The sequence below is a fragment of the Loxodonta africana genome, chromosome 13 (assembly GCF_030014295.1).
Source record: "Loxodonta africana isolate mLoxAfr1 chromosome 13, mLoxAfr1.hap2, whole genome shotgun sequence".
In the NCBI taxonomy this organism is placed as follows: Eukaryota; Metazoa; Chordata; class Mammalia; order Proboscidea; family Elephantidae; genus Loxodonta; species Loxodonta africana.
In genome coordinates, this window is record NC_087354.1 from 91,287,853 (window position 1) to 91,311,873 (window position 24,021).

At 38.8% G+C, this 24,021-nt stretch overlaps 1 protein-coding gene across 3 annotated transcripts in view; it reads right to left on the minus strand.

Annotated features, from left to right (window-relative positions):
- Positions 1–2,016: 2,016 nt before the first annotated feature.
- The window catches only part of NAF1 (nuclear assembly factor 1 ribonucleoprotein), a 144,331-nt gene continuing 122,326 nt past the window's right edge, over positions 2,017–24,021 (minus strand). For all 3 annotated transcript variants that reach the window (XM_064267648.1, XM_064267649.1, XM_003418488.4), the window contains 5 exons: positions 18,979–19,061; positions 10,685–10,845; positions 9,653–9,704; positions 6,497–6,599; positions 2,017–3,610 (listed from right to left, as the gene is read on the minus strand). In XM_064267648.1, the coding sequence (XP_064123718.1) occupies positions 3,165–3,610; positions 6,497–6,599; positions 9,653–9,704; positions 10,685–10,845; positions 18,979–19,061 (845 nt within the window). In that variant the 3' untranslated portion in view covers positions 2,017–3,164. The remainder of the gene's footprint in view (positions 3,611–6,496; positions 6,600–9,652; positions 9,705–10,684; positions 10,846–18,978; positions 19,062–24,021) is intronic.

Sequence of the window (24,021 nt, forward strand, 5' to 3'; positions counted from 1 at the left end):
AATCATTAAGATACACAGAAGCAATGGATACATTTTGGCATTTAACTGTATGACTTAACCACATACCAAAAAACAAACTCATTGCTGTCGAGTCGATTCTAACTGATGGCTTTTAAGAAATGTCCTTTGGTAAGTTCTGAGACTGCACCGCACATTCTATTCCAGGTCTCCTCTAGAAAAGAGTTTCAACCAAATTCCCATAAGAGTTATTTCTAGTAAGAGTGCAAGTTATATAATTATTATGGACCTATCTTTTCTGTAACAGAAAGAAGAGAGACAGCTATTCATCTTAATAAAAAAACATACTAGCTTAGGCAGCAAATTTTAATTTTATTCCATCACATTTACAACTGTAAGCATCCAAAGGTATTACTCATATGCAACCATCTGCATGTCAACCTACTTTGTTATAGGAAAGGCTAATATAAAGAATCCTTTATTTAAGGTGAGAAACTCTGTGTAGAAAATTAAACAAGTATTCAACTTTATACCAAGTTTAAAGATTTAGAGCCGTATATATGGGTTTAAAAGTACCGTAAGATTTAAGTGAGAATGATGAAAACTGTAATATATTTGTCTTCCAATAAAAGAGGCAGTTGGGTTCCTCCCCTCAAACTCCGAGGATGGACTTGGTTGATTAAGCATGCTTCTGAGAACCATGTAGGATGCTAAGATACAATTTAAGGAGCTATGGCTTTCCTTTGCCCTCTTTCCCTCCCCATCCACTGCATACTCTCACCACCACCCCAAACAGAACTTCCTGAATTTCCAGAATGAATAACTGAGAAGTTGTATAATTTACCCCAAAATATTAGCAGTCTTAGAATAAATCCTGAAATTAATCACCCAATGTGTGTTAAAAGTTTCCTAGGTCTCATCTCTGATCTACTGAATTCAAATGTGGGGATGAAGCTCAAGAATGTGCACGATTAACAAGCTAACCACGTTGATTGCTAGGCACCCTGAAGTCTCCAATGCCCTGAATTAAGTATTAAAAAAAAGTATAGGGAAGACACAAATTGGATGTAGGTGACTGTACCAAGAAAGCAGAGATCAAAAGGTCTTATTTAGCTGTTTCTTTGAATATTAAATACACACTGTCAGATACCAGTACCCGAGGCACAGAAGTTGAAAGATTTTTTAAAATATTTCTAAATCTGAAAAAGCCATGGTGCTTATATAATGGCTTGACTTATCATAATGGGACGGCAACATCTTACTCTTCCTATTCTTGTAGAAATGGTATTTGTGTGTGTGTACTTTCAGATATAATCTCCCTTAACCCTTACAAGGACACCCTGGTGGCATAATGGCTAGGTGCTACGGCTGCTAACCAAAGGGTCGGAAGTTTGAATCTGCCAGGTGCTCCTTGGAAACTCTATGGGGCAGTTCTACTCTGTCCTATAGGGTCGCTATGAGACGGCACTGGGTTTTTTTTGGTTTGAATCCCTACAATATTCTACCAAGCACAAAAAGACTACCACAACTTAAGAGGACAAATACTAAAGGGCTGCACAACCATTTGAAGAAAGAATAATAAGGAAAGCTCTTAAGTAAACACATGATAAACCCGAGATCATACCAAGGGCAGAGCTTCTCAACGTATGCGCAAGGCCTCCTGCACTCAGCTTGTGCACTAGGTCCCCTCAGGTCATGAAGAGGTCGAGTGACCCTGGGTGCAACCAGGGCCCATGGCCTGTGACAAGTGGTCCGGATTACCCTCATGTGCCATACGGACATTCTTATTTGAGTGTTGAGGAATGAAAAGATCAGGAAGCTCTGATTAGTGGAGGGTGCTGATCCAGGAACCAAGGTTTAACTCCTTACCAGCTCACTACTGAGTGACCTGAATTAAGTGACTTAACCTTTCTGGAATCCTTAGTTAGGCTTCTCATTTATAAAATGAGGACTAGGTTACTGCTAAGTCTTCTTCTACCTGTACAATTCCATCCTCACATTTATACTTTAAAATGTAAAGTAACACTCACTGGACATTCAATCAAAACTCTAGACTCATTCAGTCATTTAATTAGTATTTATTAATCACCTCACCTGTGCCAAGTATGTGAGAACCTAGGAAACAGAAATCGAAATCATAGCGCCTAAATACACTTTATTCTGAATAATCACTGCCTCCTGTAAGTGGTTACATCAGATGACCAAGCCTGCTGAACACTATCTGAAGAGCAGAAATCCATACAGCCTTCTTAGACATATGTCATAAACATTAACTTCATCATTACAGCCTCTGTCAATATGTGAGACTTTCCCCCACTGTATTTTTCACTTGCTTAAAAAAAAATCCAAATCCAAAACCAAACCCACTGCCATCGAGTCGATTCCAACTCAGAGCGACCCGCATGATTTCCAATGCTGTCAATCTCCACAGAAGTGGATTGCCACATCTTTCCCCACGGAGCTGCTGGTGGTTTCACAACTGCCGGCCTTTCGGTTAGCAGTCAACCTCTTTAACCACTGCCCCACCAAAAACCAAAAAACCAAACCTGCTGCCATCGAGTCGATTCTGACTCATAGCAACCATACAGGAACAGAGTAGAACTGCCCCACAGGGTTTCCAAAGAGCAGCTGGTAAAGTCGAACTGCCGACCTTGTAGTTGGCAGTTGAGCTATTAACCACTGTATCACCAGGGCTCCTTAAAAAAAAAAAAAAAAGAGACATTTAAATTTATTGGAAAATTGTATTCACAATCAAAATCAATTTCCTAAGTTAATAAAAAGTTTATTTTTCAAAGACTCTCAATAGGACTTCAACATTTCATTTTCAAATATACCAAGAAGAAAATCAACGTATTAGTACATTTTAAGCCATGATGCAAGTTACTCCAGATCTCTTATTAGGACCTATACATATTGTTTATCTGGGCGAGGAGAGAGTGATAGGAGGAGGTAAAGATTCAAAGTTTTAATTAAATATTGCATAACTGGATATCTCCCCTATCAAATAGAGCTGAAATTTTCCTATGGATACAATTTCACAGAGGTTATAAATATACATTAATTTACAAGTGAAGGAACTGATGATTTAGTACTTTACAGTGTTTTTAAAAATCTAGGTCTACAGTCACTTTCTTTAAAAAAAAAAAAAAAAAACCTTATAATAAATGTGAAAAAGTTTATATTTCTCTGGAAATAAATACATTTACCTAATAGTAAGTTCCAAAATGAGAAGAATTACTATCTCCAGGATAGGGTAGTGGAGGTGGGGGTGGAGGGGGAGGTGGTGGGGGCAGGGAGTATGGTAAGTTCAGCAGTGGGTGAGGGGCCACGTTCGGTGCAGGCCAGCCCATGTTCACAGCCGGGGGTGGAGGTGGAGGAAGCGGGAAGTTAGACATGTCAAACACGGGCGGAGGAAAGGGATACGGCGGTATCACAGGATTGTCTTGTCGCTGAGGTGGAAAACCTGGTGTCTCCTGAGATGCCATATGCTCTGAATTATAAAACTGCTGAGGTGGGGGTCTTCCATGGAGTGGTCGAGGATATCTACCCCTGGAAAATCCTCGTGTGAATTCTCTTTTGCGAAATCCCTTTGAATACTCTGAAGTAGAACTATGAGCATTCCAATTCTGATGTACTTCTGCCAAATCTTCACCTTAGAGGGGGAAAAAATCATGTTAATATATTAAAAACACTTGTTTAAACTTGCTGTTATAGTGTAGAGCACAGGGAGAGCAGTAGTGAGGCACTCTTACCCCCACTAGGCTCAAGAGGAGACCTAGGGAGGAGCCAGAAATTCTACTCCCACTCAACTCCCACTCACCAGTAACAGGGCATCCCACCCCCGCCCTCAGCGTCACAGAGGCCAAAAGAGGAATCTGACTTCTAGCTCCCCCGGTGGTAATGTGGCAGCAGCCTGACTCCTCTCCTGGCCAGAGTGGTGTCCAAAGAAACAAGCACAAGAGAAGGCTTAAACAAAATCCAGAGTCTCATAAAATGTAACACCCAGTATATCCAAGTTTCAACTGAAAGTCACTCATATCAAAAATCAGAAAGATCTAAACTGAATAAAAAAGAAAACCAACAGAGGCCAATATCAAAATGACAAAGATGTTAGATTATCTGAGAAAGATTTTAAATAGTCATCATAAAGATGTTTCAAGCAGAAATTATGAACACACTAAAACAAATAAAAAATAGAAAGTCTCAAAAAAGAGAACATGTAAAGAAGATTTAGAAATTTTAGAACTGAAAATTATAATCAAAATAAAAAACCTAATAGATGGGTTCAACAGCAGAATGGAGGATACAGAGTAAAGAATCAGAGAAAAGGAAAATAGAACAATAGAAATTACCCAATCTGAACACCAGAGAGAAAATAAAAAGTAAAAAAAAAAAAAAAAAATCCAAAAACTAATCCCGATGGGCCTGTCAACTCTAACAAAAAATCTTAACATTTACGTCACCAGAGTTCCAGAAGAAAAGGATAAAGAGAATGGGACTGAAGAAGTATTGAAGAAACAATGGCTGTGCAAGAGGATTATATCCTTTTACCTTACTTATTCAAACTGTATGCTGAGCAAATAATCCAAGAAGCCGGACTACATGAAGAATGTGACATCCGGATTAGAGGGAGACTCATTAACAGCCTGTCATATGCAGATGACATAATCTTGCTTCCCGAAAATGAAGATGACTTGAAGCACTTACCAATGAAGGTAAAAACACCTCAGTATGGATTACACCTGACCATAAAGAACACTAAAATCCTCACAACTGGATCAATAAGCAACATCTACGTCAATGGAGATGAAATTAAAGCTGTCAAGTATTTCATTCTACTTGGATCGATAATCAATACTCATGGAAACTGCAGTCAAGAAATCAAACAACATACCGCATTGGGCAAATCTGTGACAAACGACCTCTTTAAATTTCCAAAATGCAAAAGATGTCACTTGGATGACTAAAGTGTGCCTGACTCAAACTATGGTCTTTTCAGTTGCCACATATACATGTGAAAGCTGGACAAAGAAGAGGACAAGAACCGATGCGTTGAATAGTGGTTTTAAAGAAGAATTCTGACTATACCGTGGACTATTAGAAGACACAACAAAAATGCAACTTAAAAGTGAGGATGGTGAGACTTTTTCTTGTTCACTTTGGATGTGCCATCAGGACAGACCAACCACTAGGAAAGGACATCATGTTTGGTAAGGTGGAGGGTCAGCAAAAATGATGAAAACCCTCTATGAAATGGACTGACACAACAGCTGAACAATGGGCTCAAACACATCAAAGATTACGGGCATGGCACAGGACTGGGCAATGTTTCGGTCTGTTATACAAAAGATCTCCATGAGTCAGAGGTGACTCAATGACAACTAACAACATACTTATCAGAATGGCTCAAATGAAAAATACTGACAACACCAAAAGCTGACAAGAATGCACACAAACTGAATGCCCCATACACTGCCTGTGGAAATAAACAACAGTGAACCACACTGGAAAACAGGACAGCAGTTTAGTTTCTTTAGTTTCCATTTGTTTCAGTGTGTTTAAGAAACTAAACACCTAACTACCATACACCCAACAACTGCACTCCTGAGTATTTATCCCAGAGAAATAAAAAATTATATTCACATAAAAATCTGCACACAAATGTTTATACCATCTTTATTGCCAATAACCAAAAACTGGAAGCAACCCAGATGTCCTTCAAGAGATGAATAGTTAAACAACCTATGGTATATTCACACCATGGAATACTACTCCACAATAAAAAGGAACAAAATAGTGGTGTGTGTATATAACAACCTGGATGAATCTCCACAAAATTATACTCAGTGAAAAAAGCCAATCCTAAAAGAGTATATATTGTGATTCTTGAAATGGCAACATATGTTATGAAAATGCAGAAAAAACTAGTGGTTGTGAGGCATTAAGGAGCAGGTGAGGAAGGAAGTGAGTGTAGCTAAAAAGGGATCCTGGTGGTGATGGAAATGCTCTGTACCTTGACTGTATCACTGTCGATATCCTGTGTGTGATACTGTACTCGAGTTTTGCTAGATGTTACCATTGGAGGGAAACTAAAGGGTATATGGAACCTCTCCGTAGTATTTCAAACAACTGCACATGAATCTACAATTATCTCAAAATGAACACTTCAATCAAAAAGAAAAAAAAGGGAAGGAAAAGCATGATAAAAAGAAAACATATGTTAAAAGATAAAAATGCCTTGAGTTAAAAATGAATGCAATTAGGTTTCTTAAGAAAAAAAGTACTGATAAGCACAGATGACTCTTAACAAGGCTTAGCTTGTCTTTAACCCCTAGAGACATTTTTGCATCCTTCAGCTCACACGATACTACTACAGAATATTCCCCAGGTTTCTCTCCCATTACATTCCATGCCTCCACTGCTAGCTGGAAGCCGGGAGGTAAACAGGCAGCCAAATGTTTCCTTCGGTTTTATTACTGACGAATTTAACATACATGCAAATGAAGGTAAAGAAAGGCTGTATATTACATTCACTCACCTGGTTCATTGAATTCAGATTTGAGTTTTTTCCGGCCTTGAATCTGAGATTTTTTCCTCTGTTTGGCTTCTGTTTCTTTTTCGTCATCACTGAAATCTAAGGCCTTGCAGAGATAATGATACAGAGTTGTTACAAAGATGTTCCAATTCAAGAGGGTGAGGAGATAAGCCAATTACTTACCAGTGACCCTGAAAGAAAACTGTCCTTTTCCATACTTAATTCTTTCCAGTAATAACTAATTCCATATGGTGAATAAATAAGGTATTTTTTTTTAAATGCCTAATGATTCTTAGTTGACACAGGCCAGTAAATAAGATTAGAACCCTAGTAATTTTTTTTTTTTTTTGAGTTTCTAGAAAGGTGCAGACAGGGGCTTTAAAACACTGATCTTCTACAACCTTCAGATATGGGTATTTTCCTCGCTTTAAGTCTGACTTCCAACTGAGACTCAGGCTCATCATAGTGCCAACTGTCAAATGATGTCAAAGGAAGGAATAGTTTTAGATACCCTGAATATGAAGGATAAAGCAAGTAACATGAATTATCAGCTCTAATATAAAAGTAATGTCCTACCTTTCATTAATTCAAAAATTTACACATACCCATTATATACCAGGAACTGTTCTAAACACAACATAGGTATTGGTCCCTCAAATAAAATAATGTCAGGATTAGTAAGAGCCAAGTAAGTGTGTAGAAAATCACAGGGATTTTCTATTTAGATATGACTGTAGGAAACCCTATGGGGCAGTTCCATTCTGTTCTACAGTCACTATAAGTCAGAATTGACGCAACAGCAAAGGGTTTGGTTTTTTTTTTCCGGGTAGGAAACCAGAAGCCCTGGTGGCACAGTGGTTAAAGCGCTTGGCTGCCAACCAAAGGGCTGAAATTTCGAATCCACCAGAAGCTACTTGGAAATTCTACGAGGCAGTTCTACTCTGTCTTATAGGGTCGCTATGACTCGGAATCAACTCAATGGCAAGAGGTCTAGTTTGTTTTGGTAGGAAACCAGGAACCCTGGTAGTTCAGCACTTAAATGCTCAGCTGTCAACCAAAAGGTCAGTGGTTTGAACTCAACAGCTGCTCCATGGGAGAAAGATGTGGCAGTCTGCTTCTGTAAAGATTTTCAGCCTTAGAAACCCTATGGGGCAATTCTATCCTGTCCTATAGTGTCACTGTGGGTTGGAATCGACTCAATAGCAGTGGGTCTGGTTTTGGTAGGAAACCAGACACCAGTATGACCCAACTTCTAAGCGGATATCATTTAAATTACAAGTAGGAAAATTCATATAAAAGTAAGAATTGGGATTCACTGTTACAGTCTACAAAAAAAATCACTGCTCCAAGGCTTATGCGTTATAACAACCAAAAAAGAAAAAAAAATGTTGCTTTCAAGTTGATTCCAATTCACAGCCACCCTATAGGAAAGAGCAGAATTGCCCCAGAGGGTTTCCAGGGAGCAGCTGCTGGATTCAAACTCCGAACCTTTTGGTTAGCAGCCGGACTCCTGATCATTGCACCACCAGGGCTCCATATATATTATAGCTGTCATGACCTCGTAGAGTTCAAGCACTCTGTGGTTCTATAAACACCACAGAACAAATGTTATTTTTTGTATAAAAATAGATAAAAGCAGGCACATGGTGTGTGCATGTATTTAAACAAACAAACAAAAACCCACCGCCGTTGAGTCGATTTTGATTCATTGGGATTCTATGTGTTACAGAGCAGAACTCCTCCGAAGGATTTTTTAGCTGTAATATTTATGGGAACAGTTCACCAGGGCCTTCTGCGGTGCTGCTGGGTAGGTCTGAATAGCTAAACTTTCTTTAGGTTAACAGCCAATTGTAATTCTCTTGAACTACCCAGGAATCTTCATGTGCATCTATGCATGTATGCATATAGAAAATGAAGGAATAAAATGCATATGAAAGTCTTTGTATTGGATTTTTGGTATGGCCTTGCTGAAACATGTTCTAAAACAAATCCTCCATGAATCAGGAGTCCATAAAACTCAGAATCAACAATCAAATAGAACAACATCGACTGATGTTTGTACCTTCAAATGCATGATCTTTAATTATGATCTTAATGTTTAGTATCAGTCAGACACTAGGAAGTACTGAGATCAGAAGGAAGATGTCCTTTCCCTGAAACTGTCCAGTGAGGCGAGAAAATAAATTAACTCAACAATACCAAGAAAATGTTCTACGACTGAGTGCTATGGGAGTGTGGGGCTACAGAAAGGGGAAAAAAGTGAAAGGCACAAATCTGACTCATGCCTCAACAAAATTAGAAATGAACACAGACCATGAATCTTCAGCATCACTTGAGAACATCTCAAATGACCGAAGTTAAATCTGGAAAGGCCAAGCTTCTACAGTCCTAAGAAACTATCAGATTTGCTGAGCATATTTTAAAACTCTCCCATCTTTTTCTTTTATACTGCATACATTTATACTTTTTCAAGAAATGAAAACACTCATGTATATTGCTGTAATTTTAATATTCTAATCATTCTTTTTAAAATCTGCTTATTAACATCTCCATGGAAAGGTTAAACTCAATAATTCTACTAAATAATTCTCTGATTTAGAGATTACACCTGCATCTATCGCACATCGGTAGAATGCCTGGATATCAAGTCACTATGGAGGTAAAAAAAAACTCTGTTTTGCAGACACGGATGTAAGAAAGATAAAATGAAAAGTTCTCTTATTAGGAAGGTAAATTATACAGCAAAAAACGGAAAGGTCAGGGGATTCTAATAACATTGCATCTCCAAAAGAAGGTCAGATCATTAAAAGCACCATAATAAATGTCTTCATGTTCCACATGGAGAGTTTACTACTTGAAAAAGAAAAAAAATTTTTTTTAAATAAGTATATTCTGCTTTTACTAGGTATCAACAAAATTAATAAAAACGGAAAATTACAGGTAAAATGATGATAGATGACGTTAATTACTACAATATAACTAAACACTGTATTTGGTCTAAAACGATCAGTCAAAAACCTTTACAGCAACGTATTACCAGTCATCTAGGAGGGCAGGGGGGCTGCTGAACAGCACCAGGATCCCCCTGAGATCAGTAATGGCAAACTTATAAGTCCTGCTTTACTTTCAAAAACATTGTATGAAAAGACTTATATTTACTTCTGGTGGTGGTTCCTGATCATTTTTCCATGATGCATCTGATCCCCTTTCCCTAGGAAAAAAAAAAAATCAAAGTATTTATTAAGGTTCTACTAAGTACTATGAACTTAACAGTATAGAAAACAAAGTAGAAGACATGAGCTCGATCCTCAATTTTGCAATATATATAAATAACAGGCCATTTCCTTGTCAACTCACTAAAAAACAGACACACAATTCATGTGTCTAGACATATATAAATATTGGGAATGGGGAATTAGAATGAAAAGCCAAGGCTGTGAGGTGCAAGGGAAAGTAGTTTTGCAGTTCATGAACATTTTCAGATGCTAAGACTGATTTTTATTTTCATGATTCTTCAAGTTTTCAAGTTCAGTTCAACAAATGTTTATAATACCAACTATGGGTAAGACCCTGTTCCATGTGCTAAGAATACAAAAATGAGTATGAGGAAATCCTTTGCCTAAGATTTTATAGGTTTAATGGCAGAGATAAATATATCTAAATTAAATATAGTGTGAAATTATGTACATACTGTGAAAATTAAATATAATGTAAGGAATATCAACAGTGTTCTATGGGTAACCAAGGCTAGCTCCAACAGTGATTCCCAAAGCAGAGGGCGGAAGTAAAACCGTCTAGTGTACGAAGCAACGCAAAGAAATTTTCATTTAAAATGTGACAGAAATCAAAAGATGAAAACTGGTAATACTAATACTAATACTAATACTAAAGTAGCATGTATACAAAAGAAAGTATATAATGGAAAAAATAATTACCTAAAATTCAGAATATTTATATGGCCCAAATGTCCTACCAGCTGATCGTGTCATTTTTGATAAAAGATTTAAATGATGTGAAACGTGCAAAACGTGATGATAAACTGTACCTTTCAGAAACATTATTAAGACAAATGAAATCTAAAGATAAATGGAAAACAGGTATTTAAATATAAGAAAATACCATCACTGAGAATTATTTCTAAAATATACATTTAGATATCAAAGAACATTAGCATGTTAACAACATACTTACTGTTTAAGTTTTTCTGTGAATACATATTGAGTGAAGTCTTTCATTGATGGAGCAAAATACATAGTGTCCTTTATTTTAATACCTTTACTCTCAATGTGCTCTGAAGAATTAAACCGTAACACATAAAATGGATGTGCAACACGTCCAAATATCTCAAATATCTATAAAACAGAAGAAACAAAAGGCCTCTTTTAACACGTAAAATAATGACTCAAAGTTAGCAGTATTTTCTTTTTAAAAACCACTACTAATAACTGCTAAAACAAGGTAATTTCGTCAATGTTAATGAATAAAATAAATTTTTATATTTAAAGTCATTTTTGCATACTCTCTTCATATTTTGATTATAATTGCCATTTGTTTACTCTGGATTTTCTTTCTATGAATTTAAAGCAGCCTGTAATGAATGTGTTCCTTGTCAGGTTCAAATTATTTTGGTGGTACTGTTGTTGTTCTGTACTGTTGAGTTGATTCCGACTCATCAAACCCTATAGGACAGAGCAGAACTGCCCCATAAGGTTTCCTAGGCAGAAATCTTTACAAGAGCAGAAGGCCAGGTCTTTTCTCTCAAGGAGCCACTGGGTGGGGGTTGAGCTGCTGACCTTTTGGTTTACAGTTGAGCGCTTAACCATTGAGGCACCCAGGGCTCCTTACTAGCTAGACATAAATTACAGAATTTTTTAAATTCTTTTTTATTTAAATTATAAGGTAAAAGAAAAAGAATTATAATTGGTAACTTTTGAGAAATGAAATACTGTCTGTAATTTGGAATCTTATTATATAGACTAACATGAAATATAAAAACAAGCTTTTGATTCAACTAAGCTGTTTCCAAAGAGTAACATGTTTTAAAAAAATCAAACCACAACTCTTTCTCATTCAAAAAGTAGTAGCTTTGAAATTGAAAGCTTCTCATTTCTCAAAAACAAAAGCTGTTGCAGACTTCAACTTTCTAGTGAAGGAGCTGCTTTGGCATGAACACATTATTTTATTTCTGAAAATGTTTTATGAATGATGAAAGGAAGCTTCTCATTTTGAAACTCTTCTTAAAATGAATACCTGGATTTAAAAAAATAATAAATATATGTACATTACAGAAATCATAACAAACGTGAGAGTATATTTTTCCAGACTTTCTTCATGAGACTAATTTTAAAAACAAAAACAAACCCACTGCCACTGAGTCGATTCCAACTCAGAGCAAGCCTGTAAGGACAGAGTAGAGCTGCCCCATAAGATTTCCGGGGCTGTCAATCTTCACGAAAGCAGACTGCCACATCTTTCTCCCACAGAGCATCTGGTGGGCTCGAACCACCGACCTCTCAGTTAGCAGCTGCGTGCTTAACCACTGCATCAACAGGGCTCCTAAGCATACTTTTAGTGGCTCTATGTTACTGTTTTATGGATATGCCAAACCAAACCCAGTGCCGCTGAGTAGATTCCGACTCACAGCACCCCTATAGGTCAGTACAGAACTGCCCCACAGAGTTTCCAAGGAGCGCGTGGCGGATTCGAACTGCCGACCCTTTGGTTAGCAGCCGTAGCACTTAACCCCCACGTCACCAGGGTTTCCTTGACGGATACAGCACAATTAATTTATGTCTTGTATCACAGGATATTTTGGCAGGTTCCAATATCTTCATTTAATAACTGACACCACTATGAATATCTTTATATGTAAGTCTCTGCTACTTTGGATTTCCTAAAAATTGATTTGTAAGAGATCAAATTACTGGAGTCAAGAGTATAAATGTGACTAAAATTTTTGATGCAAATTATTAAACAATTTTCCAAATAACTTAGACCAATTTGTATTAATTCCAACGAAAGTGCCTGTTTTACCAAAGCACCAGTTCTGATTTGTGAAAGCAGGTCCTCTCCGCTTTAGGGTCTTTAGCATAGCATTCAAGCTTTTATGACTTTCATTAGTCTCCAAAAGAAAGCAATCATCAGGGTACCACCATTCTGGAGAGACATCTTTAGTCTAAAAATTATTAGCGACATTCAAAACGGTTAAAATGTCAGTGTGTTATGAAATAACATTAGTAGCATTGATAATTTTAGGCTATTTTTTATTGTAAAAGCAAAAGAAATAATTTAAGAAACTTGTTTTGGAAGGATTTAGAAAAAACAGCAGACCTCTTCCAACCAGAACTGCGGAAGATGCACAGGTACGCTGCAGCACCACGCTCACTGGGCTACATAACACACGTTACAGTAATAAATTGTCTTCACCAAACCAGCTGCCGTCAACTTGATTCTGACTCATGGTGATCCCATATGTGCAGAGTAGAACTGCACTACACAGGGCTCTCAAGGCTGTGACCTTTTAGAAGCAGATTGTCAGGCCTTCTTCTAAGGCACCTCTGGGTGGACTCAAACTGCCAACCTTTCCGTTATTGTTTAACACTTAACCTACTCAGGGACAATAAACTGTCTTTACACTCCCTTAAAAAAAATCTCAAAAATATTTCACAGTTTTTTTTAACTCCTTTGATAAGTATAGATAACCTGATTATCTTAAAGTTTAAACAGGAATAAAAAAAGGAATTTAGAAAGGTTTCCTAAGAATCCATTAACACAGGGTAAAATAATCACGTTTTGCGACCTGGCACACAACAGGCCTGTTTCCCAGGGACTTGTTTCCTGAATAGCACAATTTTTCACTTCCTAACTGTAAAAAATGGTTTCCTCACTAACTTGCCAAGGTTTATGCAATAAGCTAACTTAAATGGCGTTCAGAATTCTTGAGCAAAAGCAAAGCATAATTTTATCAATTTCTTTATGCTTTTCTGATTTTCTTCATCAATAAAAATGAAATATTCCAATCCTTGGTCAGGTCAAATGAGTTATTTCAATCTCCATGGGAACTACTAAATTAAACGTTACCTCTACATATACACAAGGCTGCATATGGTGGCCTTCAGAAAGTTATCACACATTCCTAACCAGGAGGGAATATAAATTATTCTTTAAAAAAGAATCAGTGAAAATTTCTTTTCTGATGATATTTGAAAGGGAATAGATTTCACTGTTGTTTACTGAAAGCAAAACAAGCAACAACAAAAACAAAACCTGCTTCAATAAATACCCAAAAGCAAATTCAAAGCAAATAACCAACCAACTGAATTCACGTTATTTGGGGAAAATAGGCAGCACAAGGCAATCAACTGAAAAAAAGGAAAAACTAAAGGACTAAATATTAACAGTGGAATTTCATTCACAGTTATCAAGAGGTATCAAGTGTTATTAGGATCAAAGAGCAAAACTGCACATATAAATCTGAGGCTGACCCAACCTGACCTGCTGCCGTTGAGTCGATTGCGACTCCTAGCAACTCCACAGGACAGAGCAGAACTGCCCCATGGAGTTTCCAAGGAGCACATGGTGGATCTGAACGCTGACCTTCTGGTTAGCAACCATAGCTCTTAACCACTAGGCCTCCAGGGTTTCCAATCTGAGATTAAGCTCCCTAAATTGCGAGTGGGAGGGAGAAGGGGGAGGGAAATCAATCAGACAAAAATCTCAATTTTGTTCCTTTTTGTTTTGTGATTCTTAATTTCTCTTAGTTTTAAAACGGATTATCACTTCCTTGCAGGTTTCCACTGCATTTAAAAATATGAGGTACGTAAAATATCTATCACTGTGGCTAATTATTATGGTTAGTATTGAAGAGCAAAGGAGAAAGAAAGAAGGTATGCAATGGTTGTGATGTTGAAGGTACAACTAATTCAGTGTATGTAAGGAGATTCAATTTCATATTCTGGTCACTAGTTTGTTTAACAGATGTTTTCTAATTCCCCCACTATTGCTGAAAATCATTTCTAGGTGTTTAGTTTCATAATAAAGTATTTTTAAAATAACTGTCACTTTTCAAATTTACAAAGCTTTTCATGTAAAATTTAGGATACCGGTGGTACAGTGTTTAAGAGCTCAGCTGCTAACCAAGGCCAGCAGTTCGAATCCACCAGCTGCCCTTTGGAAACCCTATGGGGCAGTTCTACTCTATCCTATAGGGTTGCTATGAGTCAGCATCGACTTGGGCAATGGGTTTGGTTTCCATGGAAAATTTGGAAACTAAGATTGAATAAAAATGTTTTTCTTTTTTGAGGACAGCAAAAACGTTTTGTTTTTACCAGAGCAGATAACAGGTTTCTCCTAAAAGGGTATGCCAACAGACACGGAGAGCTGCTCACAGAACAGACCTCTGCTCATTTCTCATTCCTTTTTCTCTCTTGCCCCTCTCTGAAGTGAAGGCCTTAATACGTCACTACCTTCTTGCAAAAGCCCTGGTAATAGACTCCGTACTACACAGTACTTCCTCCTCTAAATCAAAAGAGCTGACCTCAACACTCAAACCAAAAATACTAGGCTTGGCTATTTGAAAGGAAAAAACATTCAGCATCATCCTTCTATCATTAGAAAGTCTTCTTTTCCCTCTCAAGCTTTCTCAAGAACTGCCAGAAAATATCAGATATAGACTCTAATTAGTTCTGCCACTGACTGCTCTGAAATCCTAAGTGGCTAGTTGCTCTTTGGTAAATCGGCCTGTCACCTAAAAACACGTATGCAGAGAGAGAAAGGTGGCAGCAAACTAGGATCCCGATAAACATCTGATCCTTTTCTAACTTCTGTTAGAATGAAACAGTAGAAAAAGGCAGGGAACAGGGAAAGTTATGTCAGTCTACTCAATAAATATAGTTCAAAATATTTGCTTCTCTGATTAAATATTAATACTACCTCCTTGAACAATAAAAGAAGCCAACTGCTGCTCATCTGGGGAAAAACTAAATCCCAATAAGGTTTTGCTATGGATAGAACTGGAAACTCTGGTGGCGTAGTGGTTAAGTGTTACAGCTGCTAACCAAAGGGTCAGCAGTTCGAACCCACCAGACGCTCTTTGGAAACTCTATGGGGCAGTTCTACTCTGTCCTACAAGGTCGCTATGAGTCAGAATCGACTCGACAGCACTGGGTTTGGTTTTTTTGGTTTATGGATAGAATTGTATCCCCCCAACAATGTGTGTCAATGTGGCTAGGCCATGATTGCCCGTATTATGTGATCCTGTCTACCACTTTGTGATTTGATGTAATTATCCTATGCGTTGTAAATCATACCTCTGTGATGTTAATGAGGCAGGATTAGAGGCAGTAATGTTAATGAGGCAGGACTCAATCTATAGGATTAGGTTATATCTTGAGTCGATCTCTTCTGAGATATAAAAGAGAGAAACCAGCAGAGAGAAGAGGGGCCTCAAACCACTAAGAATTAAGAACCAGGAGGGGAGTAAGTGCATCCGTGGACCTGGGGCTCCCATGCTCAGAAACTCCTAGACCAGGGGCAGTTTGATGACAAGGACCTTCCCTCAGAGACAACAAAGAAAGTCCTTCCCTTAAGCTGGCACCCTGAATTCAGATTTTTAGTCTCCTAGACTGTGAGAATAAATTTCTTTATGGAAGTCATCCATTTGTGGTATTTCTGTGATAGCAGCACTAGATAACTAAAACAGAATACGGTCCTGGGAGTGGGGTGCTGCACCAGCAGACAATTAAAATGTGGAAGCAGTTTTGAAACTGTAAATGGTAGAGGCTGGAAGAGTTTTCAAGTGCCTAATAGTAAAAGCCTAGACTGCCCTGAAGAGACTCTTAGTGGAATTACGATAACGAAGACAATTCTGGTGAGGGCTCAGAAGGAAGTGAGAAGGGCTGTAACACCAGAGAGGGCCCAAATGGCAAGAATCAGCATCAAACAGCAGCAGCAGAACCAGGAGGCCAGCAAGAGACAGCGCTGGAACCGACCTACAGAGTGAGAGAGCTGAGTGCCTTTGCGCAGAAGGCTTCCCGGAGGAGTGGGGTGACTCCAGGCACTCATCAGTGGAGCTAGGCTTGCTGACCCATGGAGCAAGAGAGCTGAGTGTCTTCTGGCCAAGGCTTACTCATGGGGTAAGGTGCTTTCAGGCACTTATTAGTAGAGCTAAAGAGTTTTGGAACACTTGCCTGCGGAGGGCAGACAACAGGCCAGTCCAAGGAACCAGGACGCAGAGTAAGGCAAGGCACAGGAAGCAGAGCTGCCTCAGTCTCAATGGGTAGGGCCACCGCCTCTGGGGTATCAAAGGGTAGAGCCATAGCCTCCTAGGGTTCACAGAGTCAGATCTTCACAAACTCAGTTCCGGGGTGTGGGGCTGTTGTTCATCAGCGCCAGCAGGATGGGGCCAGATCTGCTGCCCAAAGCTGAGGGGGTGGGGCTGGCATGCCCACGAGGCAGAATGGAGACTTCTAGGGCTGAGGGGGCAGGGTTGCCACTCAGGTGGTCTAGGAGCATAGGGACCACCCAAATCCGATGCAGGAGAGTTCCCATTCTAGTGGGGCTGGAAGGCAGAGCTGAAGGGCATCCACCCAGGAATCTGGAAAACGTGGCCAACACCCAGAGTCTGGAGGGTAGGGCCACTGCCTAAACAGTCTCAGAGGACAGAGGTTTATTTTCAAGCCTTCAGGGCTGATGTAATGTGTTCTGGTGACTTGCCTGGTGCCTGTCATCCCTTCTTTCCCTCAAATTTCTCCCATTTGTAATGGAAATGTCTAGCATGTGCCTGTTCCACCACTGTACTTGGGAAGCAGATAACTTATATTCTAGATTTCACAGATCAAAAGGAATTTTTGGATTTTGGACTTGGAATTAAGACTTTTGCTGATATGATGGGGTGAATGTGTTTTACATGTGGCAAGGACATGAATTTGGGGGGGCCAAAGGGTGGAAATGTTATGACTGAATTGTGTCCCCCCCCCCCAAAAAAAATGAGTCAACTCAGTAGGCCATGATTGCCAGTATTGTGTGACTATCTACCATTTTGTCATTTGATGTGATTTTCCTATGTGTTGTAAATCCTACCTCCATGACGTTAAAGAGGCAGGATTAGAGGCAGCTATATTAATAAGGCAGGACTCAATTTACAGGATTAGGTTATATCGTAATCTCTTTTGAGATATAAAAGGGAGAAGTGAGCAGAGAGGAAGGGATGTCACGCCACCAAAATGAAAAACCAGGGGAGGGGTGCGATCCTTTGGCCCTGGGGTCCCTGCACCTGAGAAGCTCCTAGAACAGGGCAATATTGATAACAAGGACCTTCCCTCAGAGCCGACAGAGACAGAAAGCCTTCCCCCGGAGCTGGCACCCTGAATTTGGACTTCTAGCCTCCTAGACTATGAGAATAAATTTCTCTGTGTTAAAGCCATCCACTCATAGCATTTGTTATAGCAGCACTAGACAACTAAGACAGATTTCTCCAAAGATGGTAGGTGGGTTCCTTTTGTTTGTTTGGTTTCAACTCAATATGCATTCACTTAGCACATACAATTTGCAAAGGATTGTCCTAGGTACAGTGGAAAATATAGAGGTCAATAAAACTGTCTCCATTGCTAAAAACAGAACACTTGGTTGGTACTTAGGATCTAAGAAGGCCTTATGACCTCTGCTGACTGCTCAGAATTGCCTATTTGCTCAGTAAAGTACGTGGCCTTCCATATTAAGGATGGCCATGGAGTTGTTCCATTAGTAAAATGTTAAAAAGGACACAAACTTATGGATATTAATAAAGCACATGGATTCATAATTTCCCAGCACGTGCTTATGGTGACGGTTCCCTGCTCTCACTGAAATCTTTTTCCACTTGAAAGGCTGCACTCTTGAGTTTTCATCTGAGGAAGCCAAAGTCTAAAAAGTTTCAGAGCCACTACTCAAAGGTATTCACAAACAACAAAAGGTTAAGAACTACTACACTATGTAGAAAGTTGTGTATGTCATCTGTCTCCCTACTCAACTGAGTAACTGGAGGTTGAGATATTATGTCCTATTCAATATGCAGACCCACTGCCTAGCAAAGTATCTGACAAACACTAGGAAAAGAATTCTATTCATGTGTATTTAATGACTCACATCACAGAGAGTAATAGGCAGCACTAAGCCAATTTACAGGTAAACTTGGATACTGAAGAAAATAAAAAATATACCAAAACTTGAACGCTCCAGATGTTCACCTACTAATAAAATAAACTTTTTTTTTTTTTCCTTTTTAGGCTAAGTATGGAAAGTTATAAAAGCCAATCAACAAACAGAATAATTTCTAAATTTTGCCCATTTTTAATTCTGGTTCCCCTTCCAGGGTGACTACATGTTACATCTCTTTCTTTCTATTAAAATCTTATGATGGATAACTGTTAGAAAAAAATAAAATCTACTGAGTTGACAACTCCAACTGCACAATGTAAGTATTCTAAGGATTTGAGATTTTTACAAACCTTGCCTGCTGCTTGTCGATCACTTCTAAAAATTACAGTATCCTCATTAACTGGAGGTACGCTACTCATAGATTCAATTATTACTGAAAAATAAAGTACAACAGATTATTTTAAGATTTAATCAGAAGTTAATATATAATTTAAATGAGAATTTAGGCTTTAATTCCAACATCACTTGAAAAAAGATTTAAGATGGGATAACATTCCGCGGTACCTGTTCCACATGGGTAAAGAAAGTCTACTACCAAGCAGCGCAGGGAGATGGTTTCTACATATTTTTCTTTAATACAAAATGCTACAATTCTAAGACGTTAGAACAAAAATAAAGTATAATATGTAACGAAATTTTAATTAGCCATTAAAGAGTCAACAATTCAAGCTATATATATTTCTCAAGCAATTCAGACAAAAAAAAATGTAAACACGTTTAGTCATAAACCCCTATTTTAGAAGAAATTAGCTTCTAACTCTAGGAAATCTTTTCTACAAAGCATTGATTACTTACTTATGTATGAAAAAGGTTAAAGGTTTTATAAAAGCATCTTCCTCTGAATACATGTAAGGATGACAGTATTCACAGTGATTTTTTACCATTGATTAAACCTCCATTCTAAAAAAGCAAAAGCATTATCCCATTGGTCTAGCATAATCTCCAAATGTTACAATTGTTGTGAGTGTCACAAATGTTAAACATCCAGTGTACCACCACAGAGAAAAAAATAAACCAAACACAATAAACTCTTAGGAAATCAGAGCATCAAGTAAGAATATTCTGCTACATTACTTAGGTAATGCTATGCCTACTTGGGAAATAAAATGTATTAGCTCAGATTAAAATTCATTTGAAGAATTTCACCTGTATCCCAATTAATTTCAATAGTTAGTGCTTCTACATTTTGTATGTACACATAAGCAACACATCATGGGTCAACACTTTTGAGTTAGATCTGTTTTTGAGTTATATCTGTTAAGTGTTACGGATTGAATTAAGTCCCCCCAAAATGTGTTGTAAATTCTAACCCCTATACCTGTAGATGGAGCCCTGGTGGTGCAGTGGTTAAGAACTTGGCTGCTAATCAAAGGGTCAGCAGTTTGAATCTACCATCTGCTCCTTGGAAACCCTCTGGGGCAGTTCTCTCTGTCCTATCGGGTCGCTATGAGTCGGAATCAATTCAATGGCAACAGGTTTCGTTTTGTTTTTATACCTATAAATAGGAGCTCTGGTAGTGTAACGGTTAAAAGCTCTGCTGCTAACCAAAAGGTCGATGGTTCAAATCCATCCAGTGGCACCTTGGAAGAAAAGACCTGACCATCTGCTCCCATAAAGACTGAAGCCTAGGAAACCCTATGGCGCAGTTCTACTCTGTTCTACAGGGTTGCTATGAGTCAGAATCAACTCCAGTGCACACAACAGCAACAATACCTGTGAATGTAATCCCATTTGGGAATAGGGTTTTCTTTGTTATGTTAATGAGGCCATATCACTGTAGGGTGTGTCTTAAGGCAATCACTTTTTAGACATAAAAGACAGATTAGGCACAGAAAAGGGCAGACAAGGAGAAGAACAAAACTATCTGAAAAGGAAGGCAGACCAGTCTACAAGCCCAGGAACTCCAAGGATGACCAGCCAGAGAAGCTGAGACAAGGATTTCCCCTGCCTTCCCCTAGAGCTGGTTCCCTGAATTCAGACTTCTAATCTCCTGAAGTGTAAGAAAATAAATTTCGGTTCCATTAAAGCCATTCACTTTTGGTACTTCTGTTATAGCAGCACTAAGAAACAAAGACAATGAGTAAGAACTGTTAAGGACAGTGAGTGCAATTCATTCTCAGTCACCTCTCCTCCCTTCCCACACAGTCAATTTGCACAAAAATTCAAGGTCAATTAATCAACACCCTCATTTTATAAACATGAGAAAGCAGGACTCAAGAGAATAACATCAGTCCCTGTCCAATTCTAGGAAGAGGTATCACCAGAACCGAGATCCCTAGTTCCAAGGCCTTTCCTAGGACAGCACAACTGCTGACAGTGTTGTCACAGCCCAGCAGGCCCATTCTCTTACTAGGATTCTGTGTGCCAGGCAGTTTCAAATAATTGGGTGCAAATAAACTGACACTTCGTATCATTATACACTGAAAAAAAAATATTTAAAGGCTCTCAAACTATTACTTTGAAAGTACAAGGTAGTAGTACAAGAGTCTTATTCCATGAAGTCCCTTCATTTCTTCCTCATTGGATAATCTCTAATAATCATTTTTTCGAATTAAAAAAAAAAATCAGCATAACATCTGGTAGAACTTCGGTGTTATGCCAAATCCCCTCTCTTTACAATCTTTGGCTATTTAATTCATTATTTTTCCTAATATGCTAACACCTAGTGTATTTTCATTTTTTTATTTGGTCCAAATAAAGCTGGATATTTTGGGCTTTCAAAAAAGAACAGTGTACAAGAGCGAAGAGCAGCATGTGCTTATCCCGACTCATTCAATCTTTATTTCCACTACGCTGGGAATTTTATTAATCTATCAGATGTGTTAGTCCACACAATACCTTTCTTTTTTATAATTTTATTGTGCTTTAAGTGAAAGTTTACAAATCAAGTCAGTCTCTCACACAAAAACCCATATACACACCTTGCTACACACTCCCAATTACTCTCCCCCTGAGACAGCCCACTCTCTCCCTCCACTCTCTCTTTTCATGTCCATTTCGCCAGCTTCTAATCCCCTCCACCCTCTCATCTCCCCTCCAGGCAGGAGATGCCAACATAGTCTCAAGTGTCCACCTGATCCAAGAAGCTCACTCCTCACCAGCATCCCTTTCCAACCCATTGTCCAGTCCAATCCATGTCTGAAGAGTTGGCTTCGGGAATGGTTCCTGTCCTGGGCCAACAGAAGGTCTGGGGGCCAGGGCCACTGGGGGTCTTCCAGTCTCAGTCACACCATTAAGTCTGGCCTTATGAGAATTTGGAGTCTGCATCCCACTGCTCTCCTGCTCCCTCAGGGATTCTCTGTTGTGTTCCCTGTCAGGCAGTCATCAGTTGTAGCTGGGCACCATCTAGTTCTTGTCTCAGGATGTAGTCACTGGTTCATGGGGCCCTTTCTGTCTCTTGGGCTCGTAATCACCTGTGTCCTTGGTGTTCTTCATTCTCCTTTGATCCAGGTGGGCTGAGACCAATTGATGCATCTTAGATGGCTGCTTGCTAGCATTTAAGACCCCAGATGCCACTCTTCAAAGCAGGATGCAGAATGTTTTAATAGATTTTATTATGACAATTGACTTAGATGTCCCCTGAAACCATGGTCCCCAGACCCCTGCCCCTGCTACGCTGGCCTTTGAAGCATTCAGTTTATTCAGGAAACTTCTTTGCTTTTGGTTTAGTCCAACTGTGCTGACCTCCTCTGTATACACACAGTATCTTTAAAGAACATTATTCCATGTGTATTATACAATTTACATGTTTTTCCTTGAGGATGGCCATAATAAAGTTTTTCTATACTTGTCAAGTCTAATAAATGCTCAACTCATAATGTAATCTATTTGATTTGTCTATGTAAATTATTAAATTCCACAAGTAACTATAAATGTACGTTACAGTTGTAATTGTAAAAGTGAATGTAAATATGACTAATAATTACACTTTTTTTGTAAAAATAATTAAATCAGAATTCTGATTAAAAAATGGAAAAACAAAATTTTGTATTTTTTAAAATATTGATAAGAACTATTAGAACTTAGATCACAAGATAAAGTTTCGTGTCCATGACTAACTCATTATACAACCCATCATAATCAAGTGACCAGAATTTTTCTGTGTCCCTTAAATCCTATAAACTAAGAGGACTGGCTGGCAATGTAGATCTTTTTCTCATTCAAACTTTCTATGACTTTGTAAAGGGAAAAACAGCCTTTGTGAGACCAAACATGAGCACCCTCATTGGGTCCACCAGTTCACTACAGTTTGAATTCTTATATAACCCCTGGCATGGAGCCAGTATTGTCCATTACCACTATAAAACCTCTGCCCTCCCACTGCAGGGTGCAGAGATCTGCTTTGGTCTCACAGCCACCCAGGGCTCACGTTTTCTGTTAGTCTCCCTAATAAAACTTCTCTGCCGCCACACTGGAGGTGCCCACCTCTTTCTTCAGTCTCTTGGCACCCTCCAGTTTTGGAGGCAAATATCAAGCTACTGGTTCATGCCTGAACACTTCATCAGCTCTAGTTCAATCCTCAAAACCAACTTGTTATGAAAGTTTATGCCAGCTACATTCTATATTTCAGGAGCTCTCAGATACCTACCTCATGTACTGGAGGTAAAAAAAAAAAAAAAAAACTACTACATAGTTCCAGAATAATTCAACGGTTTCATATTTCTTACCCTTAACAGTAGTAGTAAATCACAGAGCCATTATAATTTACCTGTTTAAAAAATTCCAATGTGATAGGCAGAATGATGAGTCCCCAAAGGCAGCCATAATCTAGAACCTAGAATCCTGTGAATATGGTAACTTACATTAAAAAAAAAAAAAGACTTTGCATATGTGATAAGGATCTGGAGATGAGATTACTATGGATTATCCAGGTGTGCCAAAGCTAATGACCAAAATAAAGGCCCAAACTCACTGCCATCAAGTCAATTCTGACTCAGTGACCCTAAAGGATAGAGTAGAACTGCCCCATAGGGTTTCCAAGGAGCAGCTGGTGGATTTGAACTGTCAACCTTTTGGTTAACAGCCGAGCTCTTAATCGCTGCACCACCAGGGCTCCAAGCTAATGACAAGAGTCCTAAAAGGCAGAGAACCTTTCGTGGCTATGGTCAGAAAGAGATGTGGGCATGGAAGACAGGTCGCTGAGATCCTACATCACAGGTTTGGAGGATACAGGACAGCCATGAAACAAGAAATGGAGGCAGTCTTTTGTTCTCTTTAGGTGCTGTTGTGTCGACTCCAGCACAGAGCAACCCCAGGTACAACAAAATGAAACACTGCCCAAGCCTGAACTATACTCACAATCATTGCTATTCTTGAGCCAGTTTGTGCAGTCA